This window comes from Phyllobates terribilis, unplaced genomic scaffold (assembly GCF_046119375.1).
Source record: "Phyllobates terribilis strain yellow unplaced genomic scaffold, ASM4611937v1 Scaffold_71__1_contigs__length_7168151, whole genome shotgun sequence".
NCBI classification, from domain to species: domain Eukaryota; kingdom Metazoa; phylum Chordata; class Amphibia; order Anura; family Dendrobatidae; genus Phyllobates; species Phyllobates terribilis.
Window position 1 is genome coordinate 6,091,908 of NW_027362831.1, and position 27,013 is coordinate 6,118,920.

General features: G+C 45.8%; 1 protein-coding gene across 1 annotated transcript; it reads left to right on the plus strand.

The window, feature by feature from the left end:
- The first annotated feature begins 6,419 nt into the window (after nucleotides 1-6,419).
- On the plus strand, nucleotides 6,420-26,810 carry LOC141194430 (uncharacterized). Its single transcript, XM_073662342.1, has 10 exons — nucleotides 6,420-6,641; nucleotides 6,725-6,848; nucleotides 6,932-7,029; nucleotides 7,228-7,318; nucleotides 19,957-20,090; nucleotides 20,145-20,399; nucleotides 20,484-20,607; nucleotides 20,691-20,788; nucleotides 20,987-21,077; nucleotides 24,379-26,810. The coding sequence occupies exons 1-10, from the start codon at nucleotides 6,420-6,422 to the stop codon at nucleotides 25,728-25,730; spliced, it is 2,589 nt and encodes an 862-aa protein (XP_073518443.1). The 3' UTR covers nucleotides 25,731-26,810.
- The last annotated feature ends 203 nt before the right edge of the window (nucleotides 26,811-27,013 follow it).

Here is a 27,013-nt window from a genome sequence, read left to right on the forward strand (position 1 = left end):
CTGCAGTCTCTGGGTAATGAGGGGCCAGTGAAGGTATTAACATAGAGGAGAGACCGGGGAATAGCGGGGAGGACAGGTGGATTAGTTGGGCTGCAGAGTTTAGGATAGATTGGAGGGGTGCGAGAGTGTTAGAGGGTAGTCCACAGAGCAGGAGGTTGCAGTAGTTGAGACGGGAGATGATGAGTGCGTGCACTAGTGTTTTTGCAGATTTGTGGTTGAGGGATGTGTGTATCTGGGAAATTGTTTTGAGTTGGAGTCGGCCGGAAGTGGAAAGGGCTTGGATATGTGGTTTAAAGGAGAGATTAGAGTCTAGGGTTACCCCAAGGCAGTGAGCTTGCAGGACTGGGGAGAAGGAGCAGCCATTGACTATGATGGATATGTCAGATGAGGGGGTTGAGTGAGATGGTGGAAAGATGATGAATTCAGTTTTATCCATGTTTAGTCTTAGAAATCTATCAGAGAAGAAGGATGAAATAGCGGACAGACATTGTGGGATTCTGGTTAGTAAGGAGGTGATATCAGGTCCAGAGACGTAGAACTGTGTGTCATCAGCATTGAGATGATACTGAAAGCCATGGGACTCTTTCCTAGGCCGAAGGTGTAGATGGAGAGGAGCAGGGGTCCTAGAACTGAACCTTGGGGGACACCGACAGATAGGATGCGAGATGAGGAGGTGGTGTGTGAGTGGGAGACACTGAATGTCTGAGAGTCTGTAGTAAGAGGGAATGGTCCACTGTGTCAAAGGCTGATGACAGGTCCAGGAGGAGGAAGACAGAGTAGTGTCGCTTGGATTTGGCAGTTAGTAGGTCTTTGGTGACTTTAGTCAGGGCAGTTTCAGTGGAGTGATGAAGTCTTAAGCCAGATTGTAAACAGTCAAAGAGGGAGCAAGAGGAGAGGTGAGAAGACAGTTCAGAATGGACGTGTTGTTCCTGTAGTTTTGAGGCATAGGGGAGAAGTGATATGGGGCAATAGCTAGTCAGAGAGGATAGGTCAAGGAAGGGCTTTTTGAGGATGGGTGTGATCGAGACATGTTTGAAACATGAGGGGAAGACACCAGTTTTGACAGGTTGAAAAGGTGGGTTAGGGTTGGGATGGAGACTGTGGTGATGTTAGGGATGAGGTGGGACGGATTGGGTCAAGTTCGCAGGTGGTGAGGTGTGATTTGTAGAGTAAAGAGGAAACTTGATTGTCTGTAATGGTGGAGAAACTGGTTTTAGAGGAGGAGGGTTGAGTAGATATGAGAAGGAGCTATGGGGACTTTAACCCCTTTACCCCCGAGGGTGGTTTGCACGTTAATGACCAGGCCAATTTTTACAATTCTGACCACTGTCACTTTATGAGGTAATTACTCTGGAACGCTTCAACTTATCCCCCTGATTCTGAGATTGTTTTTTCGTGACATATTGTACTTCATGATTGTGGTAAAATTTCTTCGATATCACTTGCGTTTATTTGTGAAAAAAACAGAAATTTGGCGAAAATTTAGCAATTTTCAAAATTTGAAATTTTATGCCCTTAAATCAGAGAGATATGTCGCACAAAAGAGTTAATAAATAACATTTCCCACATATCTACTTTACATCAGCACAATTTTGGAACCAAATTTTTTTTTTTGTTAGGGAGCTATAAGGGTTAAAAGTTGACCAGCGATTTCTCATTTTTCCAACAAAACCATTTTTTTAGGGACCACATCACATTTGAAGTCACTTTGAGAGGTCTTTATGACAGAAAATACCCAAAAGTGACACCATTCTTAAAACTGCACCCCTCAAGGTGCTCAAAACCACATTCAAGAACTTTATTAACCCTTCAGGTGCTTCACAGGAATTTTTGGAATGTGGAAGAAAAAAATGAACATTTAACTTTTTTCACAAAAATGTTATTTTAGACCCAATTTTTTTTATTTTCACAGGGGTAACAGGAAAATATGGACCCCAAAATTTATTGTGCAATTTCCCCTGGGCACGCAGATACCCCATATGTGGGGAAAAACCACTGTTTGGGCAAACGGCAGGGCTCGGAAGGCAAGGAGCGCCATTTGACTTTTTGATTGTAAAATTTGCTTGAATAATTAGCGGACGCCATGTTGCGTTTGGAGAGCCCTTGATGTGCCTAAACAGTGGAAACCCCCCACAAGTGACCCCATTTTGGAAACTAGACCCCCCAAGGCACCTATCTAGATGCATAGTGAGAACTTGGAACCCCTAGGTGCTTCACAAATTGATTCGTAAAAATGAAACAGTATTTTTTTTTCCACTTTTTCATTTTTACGAATCAATTTGTGAAGCACCTGAGGGTTCCAAGTGCTCACTATGCATCTATATAGGTGCCTTTGGGGGTCTAGTTTCCAAAATGGGGTCACTTGTGGGAGAGCTCCACTGTTTAGGCACATCAGGGGCTCTCCAAACACGACATGGTGTCCGCTAACAAATTGAATGAAAAATCGGCTCAAATTGTTAGCGGACACCATGTTGCGTTTGGAGAGCCCCTGTGTGCCTAAACATTGGAGCTCCCCCACAAGTGACTCCATTTTGGAAACTATACCCCTCAAGGATTTTATTAAGGGGTATAGTGAACATTTTGAACCCAGAGGTACGACACAGAATTTGATAACATTAGGTCATCATATTGAATAAGTTGTCATTACTCTTGAGCGCAAGTGCTCGCTACTTGAGTTTGCATCGGGTACTCAGGTATGCACCATGTATCACGGGTGCTCAAGTGAAATGCTTGAATCCCCGCCTGCATGTTTCACGGTTATTAGACACCCCAAAGAAAACATGCGGGGATCGCTCGTGCATGGCAGGCAATCCCCGCAAGGTTTTTTTGGCCGCGAAGCATATGGGGTGGAGACTCGAGCACCCGCGATACTCAGTGCATACCCGAGCACCCGATGCAAACTCAAGTAGCGAGCGCTTGCGTTCAAAACTAGTTGCCATATCGTCATCTTTTTTTTTTTTTTTTTACTTTTGAAAAAAAAAACAACCCCAACCCCAACATTAGGACAACCCCAACCCCAGCCCTAGCGTTTATTTTTTACGCCGTTCCTCGTGCGGTATAAGTGATGAGATTACTTTATTCTTCGGGTCGGTGCGATTACAACGATACCAGAATCATATCGGGTTTTTATGATTGACAGCTGTCACACACTAAAAGACACATATTTTGTAAAATCTAGTTTTTGCATCGCCATATTTTGGCCGACAGAGTCATGTGATGGCTTGTTTTTTGCGGGATGAGTTGACATTTTTATTGGTGCCATTTTCAGGCATGTGACATTTTTTGATCGCTTTCTATTCCAGCTTTTGGGAGGCAGAATAAACAAAAACCAACAATTCAGTAATTGTGTTTTTTTACATTTTTTTATTCTGCTCCGGGTGTGGTAAAATTGATAAGGTAGCTTTATTGTTCGGGTCAGTACGTTTACAGCGGTACCACATTTATATAGTTTTTCTATGTTTTGGCGCTTTTACACAATAAAAGCTATTTTATAGAAAAAATTATTTTTCAGCATCGCTTTATTCTGAGAGCTGTAACTTTTTGATTTTTCGGACGATGGAGCTGTATGGCAGCTTGTTTTTTGCAGGACCAGATGATGTTTTCAGCAGTACCAGTTTTATTTATATTCTTCTTTTTGATCGCGTGTTATTCCATTTTTTGTTTGGTGGTATGATGATAAAGCATTGTTTTTTGGTTTGTTTTTAATTTTTTTTTTTACCGTGTTCACTGAAGGGGTTAACTAGTGGAACAGTTTTATAGACCAGGTCGTTACAGATGCGGCGATACCAAATATGTGTACTTTTATTGTTTGTTTGGTTTTTTTTCATAATAATATTTATTGATGGGTACATTATATTTTTTTTTGTTAGTGGATTATTTTTTTAAAAATATTTTTACAAATTTTTTTTTACTTTTTTACTTTGTCCCACTATAGGACTTTCACTTTTTTTATTCTGATTGCCTGCATGGCACAGGAATGCAGCACCATCCCTGTGCCATGCAGGCTGTCAGCGCTGGACAGGGAGAAGATAGTTTGGAGATGCACTGCGCATGTCCAAACAATCTTACTGCTGTCTTGTGACCCGGATGTTGTCATGACAACATCGGGTTATCATGGCAACACCCGGGAAGCCGCGGCAGACGGCGCTGGAGGCCGGAAGAGGAGGTGAGTATACCGATCACCTCCCCTTGCCACCGCAATGCTGCGATCGACTTCGATCGCAGCATTGCGGGGGTTAATGTGCTGGGAGCTGTGCGGGACCGCTCCCTGCACATAGTACCGGGTGTCAACTGTGACAATCAGCTGACACCCTGCGGCGATCGCTCCCGCACAGCCTGTGTGCGCGCGCGATGATGTACTAATACGGGTCAGGCTCTTAAAGCCCAGGGCACAGACGCGTATTAGTACATCATGGGCTTTAAAGGGGTTAAGCAAAAGCTTTGTCTGATGGTGTCAATCTTCTGCTTGAAGGATGAGGCAAAGTCTTCGGCTGAGATGAGAGGAGAGGGAGGAGGCACTAGGGGATGGAGGAGAGAATTGAAAGTGTTGAATAGCTGCTTAGGGTTGTGAGACGGAGAGAGGATATGAGAGCTGAGAAGTAGGTTTGTTTTTCTGCAGGAAGTGGGGGCTTGAAAGAATTGAGGGACTATTTGAACGCGATGAATTGCTCGTTGGAGTGGGACCTTTTCCATCTCCGCTCAGCAACCCTGGAGGCCCTTCGTAGTTCTTTAGTCAGGTTGGTGTGCCAGGGTTGCCTGTTGAGCTGTGGTATGTGTGAGGGGGTAAGGAGAAAACTTACTCCTCTACCATGCTTGCCATTGGAGAGGGGTGTGTGAGAAAGATGGAAACCACCGTACGAAAGTACAGCTGGAGAGACCGTGTCAGAGGGGTTGAGCCACGTTTCAGTGATGCCGAGGAAAGAAAGTTTGTTGGTAATGAAAAGATCATGGATGTAGGAACGTTTGTTGCAAATGGAGGGAGCGTTGATGTTTATAATTATCTGTACTATACAAATATTTCCTGTGTGATCTCTGGGTAATACGCACATCCTTTTTTCATGTGCATGTCACAATCCCTGTCGCCATTTCCAATTACATGTATTATATAGATTTTAAACATGCCTTAATAAAGGCTTTATCTCTTATATGATACTCTGTCACTTGGGATTTTTTCGATCGTCTTTTTTTTCAGTCCATGGTTCTGATGTTTTCTAGCGATTTTGTCCCCTTACTCTGTAGTCTGCAAGTGCACCTAATCAGAGGATTTTTACTGTACAATAATTATTATGAAGCACCTATACTGGTTGAGTAGTTTAATTATTTCTCCCTTTCTCAGCAGTTGCCCAATTAGCGGCTTAGGGAGGCCTTTCTGATTTTTTTTGCTCGTTGCCTCATGCAACTGCACCTCTGACAGAGAGGGTCTTGAAGAGTGGAATGCTGGTGTAAAAGTTATCAATGTAGAGGTGATAACCCTTATCCAGCAGTGGGTGCAGCAATTCCCACACAATTTTCCAACTTGTTAATTTGAGTGTAATTTAGTTAATTTGGGCGTTCTTTCCTTCGTAGACCCTAAATCTGTGGGCGTTCCCTGAAGTACTCTCGCACAGCTTGTACTGTTTAATTCCGTACCTTGCCCTCTTACTGGGCAGGTGTTGTTAGAATTTTAACATCCCTTTGAAATAAACCAGAGATTCATCTATAGAGATGTCCCTTTGGGGGTTGTACGCCTCTGCAAATTTTCTGCTGAAGTGTTCAACTACTGGCCGAATTTTGTATAGACGATCAAAGTTAGGATCATCTCAGGGAGGACACAGTGCATTATCACTATAAGGCCACGGCCGCACTATCAGTATTTGGTCAGTATTCGGTCAGTATTTTTTCTCAGGAGTGGGTGATAAATGCAGAATTGGTGACTTGTTTCTATTATACTTTGTCTCTGATTGTCCCTCACCTGGTTTTGGCTCCCACTCCTGAGAAAAAAATGCTGACCAAATACTGATAGTGGGGCTAGGGCCTAATGCAAACATTTTTTTCATAGCCAAACAGAATACCGGTGTGTTGTAGAGAATATCAGTACTCCAGTATTACCGAATCTCTGATTTTCTAACTATGTTTCCCTTATTATCTGCAGTAATTGTATTATTACACAAGATTTTTATGATATTACATCGGCTCATCATCTTCTCTCTACAGTGTCGGATCCTCTCAGTGGAGATATTCTATATAAGAGAATTATCCTTATTTATCTATCAAAGATGGATATGGGCAGAGACAAGATGGCGGAGAGGATATTACACCTCACCCTAGAGATCCTCTTCCGGGTTACTGGAGAGGTGAGAGATTCTGATGACGTCACATTACATCATTCTTATCTATGGGAATAACAGATGGACAGAACTGGAGAGGTGAGGACTCTGGAAATGTCTGCAGTGAGATTTATTAATGTGTCTCTCCATAACCAGGATTACACAGTAGTGAAGAAGACCTCTAGTGAGCGCTGTCAGGACCCTGTGTCTGAGGGATGGGGAAGACCTCTGAGCCCAATCACAGGGCCTCCACCTCATCCCCTGATACATGAGGACATCAATGACCAGAAGATCCTAGAACTCACCTACAAGATGATTGCGCTGCTGACTGGAGAGGTGACACTGCTGGGAATGCTGGGACATTATACAGTAACGTTATGAAGGGATTGGAGAGATGACGGTATCATTGTATGTGTCAGGTTCCTATAAGGTGTCAGGATGTCGCTGTCTATTTTTCCATGGAGGAGTGGGAGTATTTAGAAGGACACAAAGATCTGTGCAAGGATGTCATGATGGAGGTTCCCCAGCCCCTCACATCACTAGGTAATAGACAGGACTAAATACACATGGCCTATAATTATCTGTATGTAAAGAATGAATTCAGTCCCTGTATGTGTTTCCTCCAGATCTATCCAGTAAGAGGACAACACCAGAGAGATGTCCCCGTCCTCTTCTTCCACAGGACTGTAAACAAGAAGGTCCCAATGTTCCTCAGGATCATCAGGTAGATGGAGAGAAGGTGTCATGAGATCTCCCCTATGATGTGTAGATGGCTGTGAAGGTCTTGTGTTCAGTCTTGTTTTATCCACCAGTATTATATGTTTTATACTTGTGTAATGAGAACAGTGTAGATGGCAGGATTATAGCTGATCATAGATGTGACTTTTCCATCTGTCTGTGACTTTTACAATATTTGTTTCAGAGTAAAGATCTGATCCATACTAATACTACAGAGACATATGTTAGGGGTGATGAGTGGTGTAAAGAGGAGATTCCTACATATGACTACCCAGGTGAGTACTGACCACTAAATGCAGAGAAGTCACAGATTCTTCTCAGTCACCGGCTGTGGCTGCTTTATTGACGGTGTAGTCCGGCCATATCACAATCGTGTGGTCACCATTTTGCCTCTAGACTACAGTACAACAGGTATACACTATCCCCATATAATTATTTTTCCTACTATATCATCAGTAGTCTTTTTGCCATTGCTGGATTAGCCAGTGGTATACTAACGTGATTGTATGCTGAAGGGGAGTGTGGTAATAGGATTTAATTATTATTTAGTATTATAGCGCCATTTATTCCATGGCGCTTTACATGTGAAAGGGGTATACATAGCAAAAACAATTACAATAATTTTGAAGAATACAAGTCAGCGACTGGTACAGGAGGAAAGAGGACCCTGCCCGCGAGGGCTCACAACCTACAAGGGATGGGTGAGGATACAGTAGGTGAGGGTAGAGCTGGTCATGCAGCGGTATGGTGGAGCGGTGGTTACTGCAGGTTGTACGCTTGTCGGAATAGGTAGGTCTTCAGGTTCCTTTTGAAGGTTTCCACAGTAGGCGAGAGTCTGATATGTTCGGGTAGAGAGTTCCAGAGTAGCGGGCATGCACGGGAGAAATCTTGTATGCGATTGAGGTAAGAGGAAATAAGAGGGAAGTAGAGAAGGAGATCTTGTGAGGATTGAAGGTTGTGTGCAGGTAAGTACCGGGAGACTAGGTCACAGATGTATGGAGGAGACAAGTTGTGGATGGCTTTTTATGCCATGGTTAGGGTTTTCAACTGTAGTCTCTGGGTAATGGGGGGCCATTGAAGGGATTGACAGAGAGGAGAGGCCAGGGAATAGCAGGGGGGGGGAGGTGGATTAGTCGGGCAGCAGAGTTTAGGATAGATTGGAGGGTGCGAGAGTGTTAGAGGGTAGGCCACAGAGCAGGAGGTTGCAGTAGTTGAGGCAGGAGATGATGAGTGAGTGCACTAGTGTTTTTGCAGATTCGTGGTTGAGGAATGTGCGGATCCGGGAGATATTGTTGGAGTCGGCCGGAAGTGGAAAGGGCTTGGATATGTGGTTTAAAGGAGAGATTAGAGTCCAGGGTTACCCTGAGGCAGCGATTTTGCGGGACTGGGGAGAGTTAGCAGCCATTGACTATGATGGATAGGTCAGACGGTGGGGTTGAGTGAGATGGAGTAAAGATGATGAATTCAGTTTTATCCATGTTAAGTCTTAGAAATCTTTCAGAGAAGAAGGATGAAATAGCGTACAGACATTGTGGGATTCTGGTTAGTAATTAGGTGATATCAGGTCCAGAGACGTAGAACTGTGTGTCATCAGCATTGAGATGATACTGAAAGCCATGGGACTCTATGAGCTGTCCCAGGCCGAAGGTGTAGATGGAGACGAGCAGGGGCCCTAGAACTGAACCTTGGGGGACACCGATAGATAGGGGCCGAGATGAGGAGGTGATGTGTGAGTGTGAGACACTGAATGTCCGGTCTGTTAGGTATGAAGAGATCCAAGATAGGGGCAAGTCTGTGGTGCCAAGACATGAGAGAGTCTGTAGTAAAAGGGAATGGTCCACTGTGTCAAAGGCTGATGACAGGTCCAGGAGGAGGAGGACAGAGTAGTGTCTCTTGGATTGGGCAGTTTGTAGGTGACTTTGGTGACTTCAGTGAGGGCAGTTTCAGTGGAGTGATGCGGTCTTAAGCCAGATTGTAAGCGGTCAAAGAGGAAGCGGGAGGAGAGGTGGGAGGACAGTTCAGAATGGACGTGTTGTTCCAGTCATTTTGAGGAATAGGGGAGAAGTGATATGGGGCAATAGCTAGTCAGAGAGGATAGGTCAAGGGAGGGCTTTTTGAGGATGGGTGTGATCGAGATATGTTTCAAACATGAGGGGAAGACATCAGTTTTGACAGGTTGAAAAGGTGGGTTAGGGTTGGGATGAAGACTGTGGTGAGGTTAGGGATGAGGTAGGATGGATTGAGTCAAATTCGCAGGTGGTGAGGTGTGATTTGGAGAGTAAAGGGGAAACTTGATCGTCCGTAATGGTGGAGAAGCTGGTTTTTGAGGAGGAGGGTTGAGTAGATATAAGGAGTGCCTGTGGGGACTTTAGGCAAAAGTTTGTCTGATGGTGTCAATCTTCTGCTTGAAGAATGAGGCAAAGTGTTCGGCTGATACGACAGGAGAGGGAGGAGGCTCTGGGGGATGGAGGAGAGAATTGAAAGCGTTGAATAGCTGTTTAGGGTTGTGAGACAGGGAGGATATAAGAGCTGATAAGTAGGTTTGTTTTGCTGCAGGAAGTGGGGACTTGAAAGAATTGAGGGACCATTTGAATGATGAAATGCTCGTTGGAGTGGAACCTTTTCCATTTCCGCTCAGCAGCCCTGGAGGCCCTTCATAGTTCTTTAGTGTGCAAATTGAAGTGGTCAGTGGGGCACTAGAAACTGGATAAGGCGCTGGAAAAGGATAAAACAAACCTCTTTATTGAAGTATTAATGCCCACAATGCGTTTCTGCAGCGGTCTGCTGCCTTCATCGGGTGGAGTTATGGGAAAATGGCAGAAACAGGCACTTTTATACATAAAACAAAGGAACTCAATGGGAGGTGCCAAGGGAGAATTTGGTACTTAACCCCTTAATCACCATTAAAAAAGACAATTGCAATTAAATAACAAAGGGACTTAAAAAAGCATTACAGGTCAATAACTACACATTATAAACTTACTATGAAGATGCAAGAGGCAGACATTAACAGCAATGCTTTAAAAATACATACATATAAAAATGCATATATAAATGAAGCATATTACATAAAAATTGGTGAGGCATATTCTGAGTATACCTCTCAACCAGTTTTTATCCCCCCAAAAATATATAAATATTAATAATTCATCTGCACACATTATCAATCGCTAAATTCAAACCTTTTCTACCCCACCCCCTTTTTTGTCTTCATAGTTCTTTAGTCAGGTTGGTGTGCCAGGGTTGCCTTTTGAGTGTGCATGCTGTGGTATGTGTGAGGGGGGCGACCGACGAGAGCTGCAGCTGTTGTAGTGTTATATAAGTGGCAGCAGCATCTGCATTGTGTAATGAACTTATGTCTGTAAGAGGGAGGAGGGATTTAGTGAGTGTAGGTCAAGGTGTTTGAGATTTTTGCGAGAGTATGCTAGTTTGTGAAGTAAGGATTGTCACCTGGAGAGGAGAGGGAAGAGAATGTAAGTAGGTTGTGATCAGACAGGGGGGGAGTTGAGTTAGAGAAGTTAGATAGGAAACAGAGGTGGGTGAAGATGAGGTGCAGTGTGTGGCCATCTTTGAGTGGGGGCAGAAGACCATTAAGCAAGGCCGAAGGAGGAACTGAGGGATAGAATCTTAGAGGCAGATGAGTGGGAAGTGTCAGTGGAGATGTTGAAGTCACCCATGATGATAGTGGGGATGTCAGCGGAAAGGAAAAGAAGGAGCCAGGTGGTGAAGTGGCTGAAGAAAGTGGTGGCTGGTCCTGGGGGGTGGTAAATGACAGCCAGTTAGAGGTGGAGGGGGAGTAGATGCGCACAGAGTGCACCTCAAAAGGGGGGAGAGCATCGGAGGGTGGCAGTGGGATTTGAGTGAAAGAGCGGTTATCTGACCGGAGTAAACCTACTCCTCCACCATGCTTGGTGTTGGAGCGGGGTGTGTGAGAAAGATGTAATCCACCGTATGAAAGTGCAGCTGGAGAGGCTGTGTCAGAGGGGTTGAGCCACGTTTCAGTGATGCCAAGGAAGGAAAATTTGTTAGTAATGAAAAGATCATGGATGTAGGAACGTTTGTTGCAGACGAAGCAAGCGTTCCATAGAGCTCCTGTTAGTGGGACTGGAGAAGCGGGGGCTGGACGGATGAATATAAGATTTCAAAGGTTGTGAGAGTTTTTGACAGTGGATAGGAGGCGGAAGTGACTGTGGGTATGTGCTGAGGAGGGCCAGGATTTGGAGAGATATCGCTGGCAGTCAGAAGGAGCAGGGAAAGTGTTAGCAGGTGGGAGCAGGAGAGAGCCTTAGGTGGATGTCTTGTGTTTGGAGACTCAGGAGTAAATATTGAGAAATAGTTCCGAGGAAGAGGTGAGGTGAATGGGGATGATGGAGGGAGAGATGAAGAGTTCATTACTTGGTGTAGAGATTAGGGGGGTTAGTAGAAAGTGGAGGACTATAGGAGAGAGAGTGAAAACAAACAGAAACATTGTTTTCTTTGCCTGGGTATCTAGTTTCTTTCGGTTCACTTCAGGTTCAATTCAGGTCTAATTCTTCAATATACTGTTCAGCTAACAAACATACCGAGTTAGGCAACATAGGAGAGGCAAGATATGTCACACACATGGAAAGTTGGGTGCTGTATCTGCAAGAAGAATAGACAAATGGACATGCTGATTAGAGTGTGATGATCATAGATGACAAGATGCAAACTATATACATAGTATTAAATTCAGGTCTAATTCTTCAATATGCCACACTTGTATGATTTCACACTTGGTGAATTCACCATTGGCAGACTAACATTTTGATGTTTATAATTATCTGTACTTCACAAATATTTCCTGTGTGATCTCTGGGTAATACGCACATCCTTTTTTCATGTGCATGTCACAATCCCTGTCGCCATTTCCAATTACCTGTATTATATTGATTTTAAACATGCCTTAATAAAGGCTTTATCTCTTATATGATACTCTGTCACTTGGGATTTTTTCGATCGTCTTTTTTTCAGTCCATGGTTCTGATGTTTTTTAGCGATTTTTGTCCCCTTACTCTGTAGTCTGCAAGTGCACCTAATCAGAGTTTTTTTCACTGTACAATAATTATTATGAAGCACCTATACTGGTTGAGTAGTTTAATTATTTCTCCCTTTCTCAGCAGTTGCCCAATTAGCAACTTAGGGAGGCCTCCCTCATTTTTTTCGCAAAGTGCAGCATGAAACTGTACCTCTGACTGAGAGGGTCTTGAAGATTGGAATGCTGGTGTAAAAGTAGAGGTGATAACCCTTATCCAGCAGTGGGTGCAGCAGTTCCTACACAATTTTCCCACTTGTTAATTTGGGTGTAATTTGGTTAATCTGGGTGTCCTTCCCTTCTTAGACCCTAAATCTGTGGGTGTACCCTGAGGTACTCTCGCACAGCTTTTACAGTTTAATTCCGTACATGCCCCTCTGTAACGGGTCTGGGAGGCGGAACCTCTGAGCTACTATACAAGGGGGCGGTCCTTGTAAGGGAGCGGGTGGCGACCAGGCAGGCAGTCACAGCAGGTGACCGGGACAGTCTCTAGAAGAACGGGCAGGAGGTCACGGCAAGTGACCGGGGCAGTCTCTGGATGAACGGGCAGATGGTCACGGCAAGTGACCGGGGCAGTCTCTGGGTGAACGGGCAGATGGTCACGGCAAGTGACCGGGGCAGTCTCTGGGTAAAGGGTTGGTACGACCTGTGGCGGCTGATGGTAGACGTGAGCTCCCAGGTGAGCAGGCGAGAGTCTCTGGATAAACGGGTGGTCACAGCATGTGACGGCGGAGCCTCCAGGAAGACCAACAGACAGGCGGCAGATGAGCGCTCCCAGGTGAGCGGGCAGAAGTCTCTGGACAGGCGTGTGGTCACAGCACGTGACGGCAGAGCCTCCAGGTAGGCTAGCAGACAGGCAGCAGATGAGCGCTCCCAGGTGAGCAGGCAGGAGTCACTGGACAGGCAGGTGGTCACAGCACGTGACGGCAGAGCCTCCAGGTAGGCTAGCAGGCAGGTAGCAGATGTGCGCTCCCAGGTGAGCGGGCAAGCTGGTCCATAGACAGACTGACAAGAGTTGGAAGGCAGACCGTCGGACCTCAGGCAAGCAGGCAGGTAGCTGATGTGCGCTCCCAGGTGAGCGGGCAAGCTGGTCCTTAGACAGACTGACAGGAGTAGTAAGGCAGACCGTCGGACCTCAGGCTAGCAGGCAGGTAGCAGAATATCAGGCAGGAATAAGACAGCAAGCTGGCAGGAATCTGGCAGGTATCTGGCAGGTAACTGGCAACGGGACCTGAGGGCTGAAGCAGAGTAGTGAACAGTGCAACAACATTGCTCGGGCACCTCCATTTTGGAGGAGGTGCCTTATATATGGTGAAGTCCTCCGGCCATTGGCCGGGGACTCCTTAGGACGGCGCGCGCGGCCCCTTTAAGAGGGAGGGAGAGCGCGCTCGCGCGCCCTAAGCACAGTGGCCGGGAAGGAGCGCGCGCTGCCAGCAGAGCGGGAGGAGGACGCCGGGCACGGAGCAGAGAGGTGAGGGGAACAGCGTCCCTGCCTAGCAGAGGGCAGGGACGCCGGCGCTACAGTACCCTCCCCTTTAGGCCCCCCCTTTTTTAGGCCAGACAGAAATTTAGCAAGGATGAGCGGGGCATGGATGTTCTCTCGGGGCTCCCACGTTCTCTCCTCAGGACCAAACCCCTTCCAATCTACTAGAAAAAAGGTCTTTCCTCTTACCCTTTTGGTGGCAAGAATGTTCTCTACCTCAAACTCGTCCTCAGCAGAAACCGGAGCAGGAGGCGTACCTGTAGACTTGGAAAAAGAGTTAAGTACCACAGGTTTGAGGAGAGATACATGGAAGGAGTTAGGGATCCGTTGGCCGGGAGTTTCAATTTATAGGCCACCGGGTTGATCTGACTGATGACCTCCAGAGGACCGATGAACCGAGGCCCTAACTTGTAAGAAGGTATCTTGAGTCGGACATATTTAGATGAGAGCCAGACTTTATCTCCAGGACGAAATTGTGGAGGATCCAGGCGTTTTTTGTCAGCGTGTCTTTTCATCCGTTCGGACGACTGAAGGAGTGCGGATCGGGTACTCTCCCAAATGGAGGAAAATTTGCTAACGAGAGATTCCACAGCCGGGTTGTCCACAGAGGTGGAGACAGGAAAAGGAATCCGAGGATGCTGACCGAAGACTACAAAAAACGGGGATTTGGAGGAGGATTCGCTCTCGTGATTGTTATAAGAGAACTCGGCCCATGGTAGGAGATCCACCCAGTCTGAATGATGGGCATTAACGAAGTGCCGGAGGTAACTGGTCAGGTTCTGATTGATCCGCTCCACTTGACCATTGGACTGTGGGTGGTAAGCGGAAGAGAAGTCCAGGGTGACGTCTAGCAGTTTACAAGTGGCTCTCCAGAAGCGTGAGGTGAACTGTACCCCACGATCCGACACGATGTGGAGGGGCAGGCCATGAAGACGAAAGATGTGACGAATAAAGTCTTTCGCTAGCTCGGGTGCAGACGGGAGGCCTGGCAGGGGAACGAAATGAGCCATCTTGGAGAAGCGGTCAGCGACCACCCAAATGACCGTACAACCGGCAGAGACTGGGAGGTCAGTTATAAAGTCCATTGCTATATGCTGCCAGGGGGCAGCAGGTACAGAAAGCGGAAGGAGGCGACCGGCTGGTAGATGTCTCGGAACCTTGTTGCGGGCGCAGGACACACAGGCAGAAACAAAGTCTATTACGTCCTTGTGCAGGGTAGGCCACCAGTAGTGCCGGGTAATAAGCTGGAGGGTCTTTTTCTGACCGGCGTGGCCAGCCAGTTTAGACGAGTGACCCCAGTGAAGGATCTTCTCCCGATCAGGTACTGATACGAACGTCTTTCCGGGAGGGAGACGATTTAGACTCACGGGAGCCACCTGCATTACTCTGGCGGGATCGATGATGTGTTTCGGATCTTCCTCGAGATCAGACACCAGAAAGGATCGAGACAAGGCGTCCGCCTTGACGTTTTTGTCAGCCGGGCGAAAATGAAGAACAAAATCAAAGCGAGCAAAAAACAAGGACCACCGGGCTTGGCGCGGGTTAAGTCTCTGGGCATGCTGGAGGTAAGCCAAGTTCTTGTGGTCAGTGTAAATTATTACCGGGTGAAGAGCCCCCTCGAGCAGGTAACGCCACTCCTCCAATGCCAGTTTGATGGCCAATAACTCTCGGTCTCCTATGGAATAATTGCGCTCTGAGGAGGAGAAGAGTTTAGAGAAGAAGCCGCAAGTTACCATCCTCCAGGAAGATGATTTTTGAGTAAGTACCGCTCTGGCTCCAGAGGAGGAGGCGTCAACTTCCAGGAAGAACTGCTTGTTGCCGTCCGGACGATGCAGCACCGGGGCGGAAGAGAAGGCCTGTTTTAAGGAAAGAAAGGCCTCCTCTGCTTCGGGCGGCCACTCTTTGGGATTAGTACTCTTACGGGTGAGCGCGGAAATTGGGGCAGTCCGGGAAGAGAAGTGCGGTATGAAGAGGCGGTAGTAGTTGGCGAAGCCCAGGAACCGCTGAATGGCCTTCAACCCCTCCGGTCGAGGCCATTTCTCGATGGCAGACAGTTTCTCTGGATCCATTCGTAGGCCGGTCTGAGAAATAATGTAGCCCAAAAACGGAAGCGAGGTCTGCTCAAAGAGGCACTTCTCGTATTTAGCGAAGAGGTGATTCTGCCTGAGCCTGAGCAGGACCTGACGAACGTCCCTCCGGTGAGTCTGGAGATCCGGAGAGAAGACCAAGATGTCGTCCAGGTACACCACTACGCAGGAGTAGAGAAGGTCCCGGAAGATGTCATTGACCAACTCTTGAAAGACGGCAGGAGCGTTACAGAGACCAAAGGGCATTACCAGATATTCATAGTGGCCGTCCCGGGTGTTGAATGCCGTCTTCCATTCATCCCCCTGACGGATACGAACCAGGTTGTACGCCCCACGGAGGTCCAGTTTGGTGAAGATTCTAGCCCCCCTCAGACGATCAAATAACTCCGGAATGAGCGGAAGGGGGTACTTATTCTTCACCGTGATCTGGTTAAGGCCTCTATAGTCTATACAGGGACGGAGAGAGCCGTCCTTCTTTTTGACGAAAAAGAAGCCTGCTCCCGCCGGGGAGGTAGATTTCCTGATGAATCCCCTGGCCAGATTCTCCTCAATATATTCGGACATCGACCGGGTCTCAGCAGCGGATAATGGATAAATACGCCCACGGGGAGGAGTAGTACCAGGTAACAGGTCGATAGGGCAGTCGTATGGTCTATGAGGGGGTAGTGTCTCTGCCTCCTTTTTATTAAAGACATCAGCATAAGACCAATAAGGAATCGGAAGTCCAGGTAGATTAGCTGGGGTAGGAGAAGGACGGACGGGATGGACGGGAACCAGACAGGTCTTATGGCAGTCCTGTCCCCAGCGAAGGACTTCTCCGGTCTGCCAGTCAAGCACGGGTGCATGTCTCTGGAGCCAAGGTAGACCTAGCAAGAGGGCGTGAGAGAGTCCAGGCAGAACATGAAAGGAGATACTCTCAGAATGCAGCATTCCCACCTGCAGAGTAATGGATTCGGTGATGAGTTGGATGGGGCGTGGTAAGAGACCCCCATCCACGGCAGCAACAGACAAGGGTACAGCCAGAGGTTTGGTGGGGATGCGGTATTTCTCTACCAGGGACTGTGAAATAAGATTCCCGGCTGCTCCAGAGTCAAGTTGGGCTAGTTCGAAATAACGGTTCTTCCCGCAGACAATTGAGACTGACAGCAGCAGAGATGGAGAGGATTTATTCTTGTCTAGGTCGACCTCTCTGAGCGAACCTAGACACAGGCGTTTCCCGACCTCTCCGGGCAGGCACGGATCCGGTGCTCCTTACTGCCACAGTAGAAGCAGCTCCCCTCGGCACGGCGTAAGTCCTGACGGGTTTTGACCATCTTGGTCTGGTCGACCTGCATAGGCTCAGGAGAGTGTACCTGGGGAGAGACGGATTTCTGAAAAGTAGGAGCTAGACGTGGAAACCTCCTCTCACGGGTGACCTCTTTGGCACGCTCCTGGAACCGTAGGTCAATCCGGGTGGCAAGAGTTATTAGGTCATCGAGAGTGGTAGGAATGTCCCGACCGGCAAGTTCATCTTTAATACGGCCGGACAGACCCTCCCAGAAGACGGATACCAGAGCGTCGTTATCCCAGGCCAGCTCCGAGGCAAGGGTACGGAACCGTATGGCATATTGGCCCACGGTGAGACTTCCCTGACGGAGGCGTAGCAGTGATGATGCGGATGAGGTCTTCCGTCCGGGTTCGTCGAAGACTTTCCGGAAAGCCATGAGAAAGGCAGGCAAGTCGGACACCAGGGGGTCTCCTCTCTCCCATAGAGGATTTAGCCAGGCCAGGGCCTCCCCGGTGAGATGGGACATGATGAAGGCAATTTTGGCCCGGTCGGAGTTAAACTGGTGGGACAGGAGTTCAAAGTGCAGGGTGCACTGATTTATGAAGCCCCGAGCCTGGGCGGAGTCGCCTCCGAAGCGAGGAGGTGCAGAAAGCCGGGGTCCGGGGTAGGATACCATGGTATTAGTGGACAGCGGAGCTGCCGGATTGCGAGTCATGGCACTGGCGGAGGTTGCTGGCGGAGCAGTCAGAGTGTCCAGGCGAGAATTGACATTCCGCAGGTGACCCAGGATGGACTCCTGTTGGGACCTCTGACGGGACAGTTCATGACACAGGTCCGAGAGCGAGGGAGCTTGGGTGCCACCGGGTTCCATGGCCCGAGCAAACTGTAACGGGTCTGGGAGGCGGAACCTCTGAGCTACTATACAAGGGGGCGGTCCTTGTAAGGGAGCGGGTGGCGACCAGGCAGGCAGTCACAGCAGGTGACCGGGACAGTCTCTAGAAGAACGGGCAGGAGGTCACGGCAAGTGACCGGGGCAGTCTCTGGATGAACGGGCAGATGGTCACGGCAAGTGACCGGGGCAGTCTCTGGGTGAACGGGCAGATGGTCACGGCAAGTGACCGGGGCAGTCTCTGGGTGAACGGGCAGATGGTCACGGCAAGTGACCGGGGCAGTCTCTGGGTGAACGGGCAGATGGTCACGGCAAGTGACCGGGGCAGTCTCTGGGTGAACGGGCAGATGGTCACGGCAAGTGACCGGGGCAGTCTCTGGGTAAAGGGTTGGTACGACCTGTGGCGGCTGATGGTAGACGTGAGCTCCCAGGTGAGCAGGCGAGAGTCTCTGGATAAACGGGTGGTCACAGCATGTGACGGCAGAGCCTCCAGGAAGACCAACAGACAGGCGGCAGATGAGCGCTCCCAGGTGAGCGGGCAGAAGTCTCTGGACAGGCGGGTGGTCACAGCACGTGACGGCAGAGCCTCCAGGTAGGCTAGCAGACAGGCAGCAGATGAGCGCTCCCAGGTGAGCGGGCAGGAGTCACTGGACAGGCAGGTGGTCACCGCACGTGACGGCAGAGCCTCCAGGTAGGCTAGCAGGCAGGTAGCAGATGTGCGCTCCCAGGTGAGCGGGCAAGCTGGTCCATAGACAGACTGACAAGAGTTGGAAGGCAGACCGTCGGACCTCAGGCAAGCAGGCTGGTAGTTGATGTGCGCTCCCAGGTGAGCGGGCAAGCTGGTCCTTAGACAGACTGACAGGAGTAGTAAGGCAGACCGTCGGACCTCAGGCTAGCAGGCAGGTAGCAGAATATCAGGCAGGAATAAGACAGCAAGCTGGCAGGAATCTGGCAGGTATCTGGCAGGTAACTGGCAACGGGACCTGAGGGCTGAAGCAGAGTAGTGAACAGTGCAACAACATTGCTCGGGCACCTCCATTTTGGAGGAGGTGCCTTATATATGGTGAAGTCCTCCGGCCATTGGCCGGGGACTCCTTAGGACGGCGCGCGCGGCCCCTTTAAGAGGGAGGGAGAGCGTGCGCGCCCTAAGCACAGTGGCCGGGAAGGAGCGCGCGCTGCCAGCAGAGCGGGAGGAGGACGCCGGGCACGGAGCAGAGAGGTGAGGGGAACAGCGTCCCTGCCTAGCAGAGGGCAGGGACGCCGGCGCTACACCCTCTTTCTGGGCAGATATTGTCGAAATTTTACCCTCCCTTTGAAATGAACCAGAGATTCATTTATAGAGATGTTCCTTTGGGGGTTGTACGCCTCTGCAAATGTTCTGCTGAAGTGGTCAACTACTGGCCGAATTTTGTATAGACGATCAAAGTTAGGATTGTCTCAGGGAGGACACAATGCATTATCACTATAAGGCCACAGCTCAGTATTTTGTCAGTATTTTTTCTCAGGAGTGGGAGCCAAAACCAGGAGTGGGTGATAAATGCAGAATTAGTGACCTTTTCTCTGATTGTTCCTCACTTGGTTTTGGGTGAGAAAAAAATGGGTAAAAATTGATGGGCATAAAAATTTGTCTGGGCCACCATAAGATTTACTATTTTGTCTCTGAAAAAGAATTTTAAAAAGTCAATTTCAGTGAGGCGTGTGACATCAAATTGGATTCCTGAGCGTCCGATGAAATCCAGAAATAACAGACTGACCATTTTTGGGGGTGTAGGCCATATGGGATCAATTGCAGTAGGGGTTGCCTAGGTCTTAAGGTGCCTTGTTGGGGTTCATTCCTCACTAGATGAGGAGGAATAGAGGAATGTGGAATCCATTACTGATTCCAGTGTCGATAAATGAGATGAGAATTAGTGTCATGGAGGATGAGTCTATGAGAAACGTATTCAGCTGCAGACTCCGAGGAAGAAACTGCTTGTTGTCTGTGGTCTAAAATATATAGGTTTTATTACTAGATGTAAAGCAGAAAACTAAATACTGTAAAATAATAAATCTCATGTTTCCCTTATTATCTCCAGTAATTGTACTATTACACAGGATTTTTATGATATATCGGCTCATCATCTTCTCTCTACAGTATTGGATCCTCTCAGTGGATATCTTCTATATAAGAGAATTTTGCTGATTTACCCATCAAAGATGGACAGAGACAAGATGGCGGAGAGGATATTACACCTCACCCTAGAGATCCTCTTCCGGGTTACTGGAGAGGTGAGAGATTCTGATGACGTCACATTACATCATTCTTATCTATGGGAATAACAGATGGACAGAACTGGAGAGGTGAGGACTCTGGAAATGTCTATAGTGATATTTATTAATGTGTCGCTCCATAACCAGGATTACACAGTAGTGAAGAAGACCTCTAGTGAGCGCTGTCAGGACCCTTTGTCTGAGGGATGGGAAAAACCCCTGAGCCCAATCACGGGGCCTCCACCTCACCCCCTGATACATGATGACATCAATGACCAGAAGATCCTAGAACTCACCTACAAGATGATTGAGCTGCTGACTGGAGAGGTGACACTGCTGGGAATGCTGGGACATTATACAGTAACACTATGAAAGGAATGGGGGGGATGACTGTATCATTGTATGTGTCAGGTTCCTATAAGGTGTCAGGATGCCGCTGTCTATTTCTCCATGGAGGAGTGGGAGTATTTAGAAGGACACAAAGATCTGTACAAGGACATCATGATGGAGGTTCCCCAGCCCTTCACATCACCAGGTAATAGACAGGACTGAATACACACGGCCTTTAATTATCTGTATGTAAAGAATGAATTCAGTCCCTGTATGTGTTTCCTCCAGATCTATCCAGTAAGAGGACAACACCAGACAGATGTCTCCATCCTCTTCTTCCAAAGGACTGTAAACAAGAAGACCCCAATGTTCCTCAGGATCATCAGGTAGATGGAGAGAAGGTGTCATGAGATCTCCCCTATGATGTGTAGACGGCTGTGAAGGTCTTGTGCTCAGTCTTGTTTTATCAACCAGTATTATATGTTTTATACTTGTGTATTGAGAACGGTGGAGATGGCAGGATTAGAGCTGATCATAGATGTGATTTCTCCATCTCTCTGTGACTTTTGAAATATTTGTTTCAGAGTAAAGATCTGATCCATATTAATACTACAGAGACATATGTGAGGGGTGATGAGTGGTGTAAAGAGGAGAGTCCTACATATGACTACCCAGGTGAGTAGTGACCACTAAATGCGGAGAATTCACAGATTCTTCTCAGTCACCGGCTGTGGCTTCTTTATCAACGGTGTTGTCCGTCTGTATCATAATTGTGTGATCACCATTTTGCCTCTGGACCACAAGATTCTCCTCCACCCAAAACTGTTCAAATGACTTTGGGCATTGAAAGCCCTTTTCAATAGATCTTACAAGGTGGAAGTACCACCTACCCTCTGGGCTTAGAATAAAATACTATGATGGGACTGTAAGAGAAAGCGGAGGGTAATGATGCTGTTGGCTTCCTAGATCCCTGATATCTTATTGGATGAATCTACCTTCTCTCCCTTCTGTGCTGCTGAATGTGCTCATATGGTTCATACAAGACCAGGTCCAGTCTTTCTGACCAAACTTCACTTTTATGATCTACAACATTAAATGTGCAGTGAGGGCCCAGTGTGAATTTCTGTACAATAACAGCAGTTTCCCTTTATCCTGACTTTTCAATTTCTTTTAAAACTGACTAACTTCAAACAGGATTGCGATAAACTACATAAAAAACATTACACCTGTGCCATGATATATCTCTAAGCTAAATTTAAAACACCTCAGCTCTGCACTAATATAAAAAGTTAAAGACAAAAGCACAATACACAAATGCCCAAAAGTAAATGGATAAATCGCAAAGTGCATAAAAGTAATGATAAATAATAAAGGGTATTTAGTTAACCCTTATATGCACTAATGCTTATTAGACTACAACGAAAAAACCTGGGAGTCTGAACTGAAACGTAAATTGGTGTGCATGCAAAATGTAAATACATGTTCACATAAGGCCATTAGACAGAAAAAAACAAAGACAAAAGCACAATACACAGATACCCACAAGTAAATTGCAAAGTGCATAAAAGTAATGATAACTAAATACCCTTTATTATTTAACTTAAATTTTGATCAAAATAATGTAAAAGCCATTTTAAAGAGTAAAAAGACTCCCAGGTTTTTTCTTTGTAGTCTAATGTTTATTAATGCATATAAGGGTGTGGCCGCCCTTTTTCTGAGCTGGAAGGTTCATTCTGCCTCTCGGGTCCATGCTTCTACTAAGGGTTCAGTCTCTCAGCCCTTATCCATATATGTGTCACTTGACAAATGGTAATGTTTTAATATTAGAGTTAGGACTCTCCCATAAGGGTTGCCATGACGTGGCGGGATGGCTTTTACATTATTTTGATAAAAATTTATGTTAACTAAATACCCTTTATTATTTATCATTACTTTTATGCACTTTGCAATTTATCGATTTACTTTTGGGTATTTGTGTATTGTGCTTTTGTCTTTGTTTTTTTCTGTCTAATGGCCTTATGTGAATTTGCATTTACATTTTGCATGCACACCAATTTACGTTTCAGTTCAGACTCCCAGGTTTTTACTAATATAAAAAGTTCTCTTTGAATGTCTAATATTTCTTCTTGAAACTCATCTGACAGAAAATATTGTCCCTTATGATCATTTAGAATGCCAAGAGCCCCCAAGCCCCATACTCCAATTACAACAGAGAGGTTTCACCACTAGTTACTCACTACTTACTGATGGAGACTGTTGAGTTTGATCATTTCAGTAGATGTGTTATTGTCTATAGTCACAGTTTTTGACTAAAGTAGTTAGTGCCCAAAATACTATTTAACCACTTTCTGTAGACAGCCTTATGAGGCCCTATTCTTCAAATCTGACGTGTGTCACTTTGTGGTGATATCCTTTGTGAAGAATTCCAAAGTTAATAAGAAACAAATGGACCTTACAAATTATTTTCCAACTTCTCTTGAATCCAACAATACCCTGTATACAGTTGTACACTACTGTCTGGGCACATGGCAAGTTAAGAAGGGAAGGAGCGACATTTAGCTATTTGAATGCAGATCTTGCTGGAATAATTTGCAGACACAATGAATTGGGGCCACCACGAACAATCTTGGCGCTATCTACCCTGTTTTCCAGATCTCAAGTATTGCCTTAACCCTGATCCTTTAACCCCTCTACATGGATCTGGACTTACACAGAGACCCCTAGGCTTGGGCCACGGTGTTACCTGCTGTTCTGTGGTGTGAGATTAGAAGAAGAATAGTCAGGTAGCCGGGTCAGAACCAGGAGGTTAAAGAAAATACAAAATCAGAAGACACGAGTAGTCGGTAAACGTGTTGAGGTCACAACAGGAACCAAATACATAATCCGGGAGCTGAGCACAGAGGACTGAACCAGAGGAGAACAAGGCTGTATCTGGCAGCTTCCGGCAATATGCTTCCAGCTTTAGTAGGGTGCGGTGCTTTCTGATTGACTGAAACAGTTAGTAGATTACTCCAGCTGGACAGCACACACCCATACTGCCAGACTGGATGGTACTAAGGTCCCAGCAACCCTAATCTTAGTGGCTGGACAGAGCCTGCGCCGCCCAGAGCTTCTGGTTCTGATGTCTCTTCCATCACCAGCACCGCCTGTAAAATGAATAAGGTGGTGACTGGTGACAGAAATACCTGCGTCCCAGAGGAGATGGGACACACCATTTGCAGAAACCCTAATATGACAAAATGTCATAAAAGCAATAGAAATCCACATAAAGTGACTCCATTTTGGAAATTTTAACCCTCTGTGAATTAATCTATAGGAGTAGTGACTATTGATTCCACAGGCACTTTCCGGAAATTAGCATGCAGTGGATGGTGGAGAGTGAAAATTGCAAATATACCATTTTTTTACCCAACACATAGTGCCCAGATTGTGCTCCAGGAGACACACACACCGTAAATTAAGTGGGTTCTTCTCACTATAGTAATGCCAAAAACATGGATGCTAAATGTGGTTTGGGCGCACTGCAAGGCTCAGAAGTGAGGGGGAGATCTGACTTTAGGAGGGCGGATATTGCTGGATTGGTTTATGGAAGCCATGTTGCTTTTCAAGAATCTTTGAGCCACTAATAATATGGTAACCTCTGTTTTTCCATTGACAGATGATGGACCTGAGTGGGGGCTTTTTTTGTGAGATGAGTAGAAGTTTTTATTGGTATTATTTTTGCCTACATAACATTGTTTGTTGGCCTTTTATTCCATATTTGGGGGGGAAGAATGAACAAACAGTTGGACACCACGCTCTACTGGTTCATCCTATGAGGTTTTCTATTAGACTGTGAACTGTCATTTTCTTGGTGAAGAATTCAGTATTTTTACATAACTTGCCATTTTTACTGATAGTTTAAGTAGAAATGTTCAAAAATATACATTTCAAGGATATTTTATTCAAAAATAATGATTGGTTTTCTTCTTGGCAGATAACAGTACCAGGAGATCAGAGGGACAGCTGACATCTTCAATTTTTAAATCACATGATCTTGAGATCCCACAGGATACAATTGAAGTGAATGCCATTACTCCAGATATACCATCATCCCTTCACAACAAAGATCTGTCATCTGATCCTATGAAACAGGTCCTGTCTTCTGATTCATTACCGACTACTAAGAAAAATCAAAGTCACAAAATAAGCATTAAAAAACGAACTGCTCCTAAAGCAAAGAAGCCATTTTCACATTCAGAATATGGAAATAGTTTTTCCCTCGAAAAGTCTTTTCTTAAACATCAAAGCATTTACACAACAGAGAATAGATTTTTTTGTTCCAAGTGTGGAAAATGTTTTATCCAGAAATCAGTTTTTGTTAGTCACCAGAGAACTCACACAGGGGAGAAGCCATTTTCATGTTCAGAATGTGTGAAATGTTTTACAGAGAAATCATCTCTTGTTAAACATCTTCGGACGCACACAGGGGAGAAACCATTTTCATGTTCAGAATGTGGAAAATGTTTTACACAGAAATCAAGTTTTGTTATGCACCAAAGAACTCACACAGGGGAGAAGCCATTTTCATGTTTAGAATGTGGGAAATGTTTTAGCCAGAAATCCGATTTTGTTATACACCAGAGAACCCACACAGGGGAGAAGCCTTTTTCCTGCTCAGAATATGGAAAATGTTTTAACCAGAAATCACAATTTGTTAGGCATCAGAGAACCCACACAGGGGAAAAGCCTTTTTCCTGTTCAGAATGTGGAAAATGTTTTAAGAGGAAATCAACTCTTTTTACACATCAAAGAACTCACACAGGGGTGAAGCCATTTTCTTGTTCAGAATGTGGGAAATGTTTTGTGAAGAAATCATCTTTACTTTGTCACTGGAGAACTCACACAGGGGAGAAACCATTTTCATGTTCAGAATGTGGAAAATGTTTTACACAGAAATCAAGTCTTATCAAACATCAGAGAACTCACACAGGGGAGGAACCATTTTCATGTTCAGAATGTGGGAAATATTTTACAGAGAAATCAAGTCTTATCAAACATCAGAGAACTCACACAGGGGAAAAGCCCTTTTTCTGTTCAGAATGTGGAAAATGTTTTATGAGGAAATCAACTCTTTTTACACATCAAAGAACTCACACAGGGGTGAAGCCATTTTCATGTTCAGAATGTGGGAAATGTGTTGTGAAGAAATCATCTTTACTTTGTCACCGGAGAATTCACACAGGGGAGAAACCATTTTCATGTTCAGAATGTGAAAAATGTTTTACAGAGAAATCAAGCCTTATCAAACATCAGAGAACTCACACAGGGTATAAGCCATTTTCATGATCAGAATGTCGGAAATGTTTTACAAAGAAATGAAATTTTGTTAAGCACCAAAGAACTCACACAGGGGAGAAGCCTTTTAGATGTTCAGAATGCGGGAAATGTTTTGTCAAGAAATCATCTCTTCTTAGTCACCAGAGCAATCACTCAGAGGAGAAGCTTTTTTATATTCTTAATGTGGCAAATGTTTTACTTGTAAAGACACACTTTTAGCAAGAAAAAATCTTGCTAATAAGTGAGTGCGTCTTACAGACTGGTGGCAGCTTCCTGTGACAGAGGAGAACGCTGAGACAGTGTCCTTCCTGATCACTGAGAGAACTGCGCTCTCCTCCAGCCCCACACTTATCTAACTGAGCAAAGCAGGAGAGGAAGTTACCGGTATCTGCACAGAGGCTGCACGAGTGAGCAGCTGAAGAACCTTCCACCCGACGAGCTCAAGGACTTTTCTGATCATGTATAACTGTTCTACATATTTTCAAAAGTTGTCAAGTTCAGTTATGAAATGAGCCATTTCTTAATGATTTTAATGACTTGTTTCTATGATATCGAAGCGTTTTCCTTTTACTGCTACATATAATTAATGATAAAAGTTTCAATACTTTGAAACATTAATTTTGCAAATATAAAGATTCTGAATTTTTTGTTATGCCAATTTTCTGATATTTATTTAGAGGAAACGTAGCAACAATTCAAATAACTAAAACCTGTTTAAACCCTATTGGGAAATATAGACAGTTACAGAAATTGCACTACAAAATTTGGTCCTCATTCAGTGACAACTTTTTCACTTGTCTCTTGTAGTCCTGCATCGGATCATTTCTTACAATTGTCCAACAGTAACTTGCAAGCATTGATGGATTCCAATTTCCTTGATATCTTTTCTCCATAAACACAATACCTTGGTGAAATCTCTCACTGTGCTTGTCCCTCATTGCTCCGCAGTTTGGTGGTTCAAAGTCTAGATGCGAATTTAAGAAATTAATCTTTAAGGACATGTTACAGCCAAGATCTTTATATGTTTATAGGTGATTTTCCACCAACTCTTCAGTTACCTGCTCTTCAGTTTCCCAAAAATTATTTACCACTAGTGATGAGCGAGCATACTCGTTACTCAAGATTTACGTGCATGCTCAGGTGTTTTCCGAGTATCTTCGGCGTGCTTGAATGTTATGTTTGAGTCACTCCGTGTGCATGATTTTCGACTGTTTGAAAGCTTTAATACATGTGAGAAATGCCTGTTTGTTAGGAAGTACTTAGCTGCGGGGGAGAAAAAAGACCAGGAAATC

Bases quoted from the DNA above. Each gene is read 5' to 3' on its own strand.
- LOC141194430 (XM_073662342.1), top strand. From the start codon at position 6,420: ATGTCTGCAGTGAGATTTATTAATGTGTCTCTCCATAACCAGGATTAC. The intron at 6,849-6,931 runs GTAATAGACAGG...TGTTTCCTCCAG, and splicing joins CCAGCCCCTCACATCACTAG to ATCTATCCAGTAAGAGGACA. The intron at 7,030-7,227 runs GTAGATGGAGAG...TATTTGTTTCAG, and splicing joins ATGTTCCTCAGGATCATCAG to AGTAAAGATCTGATCCATAC.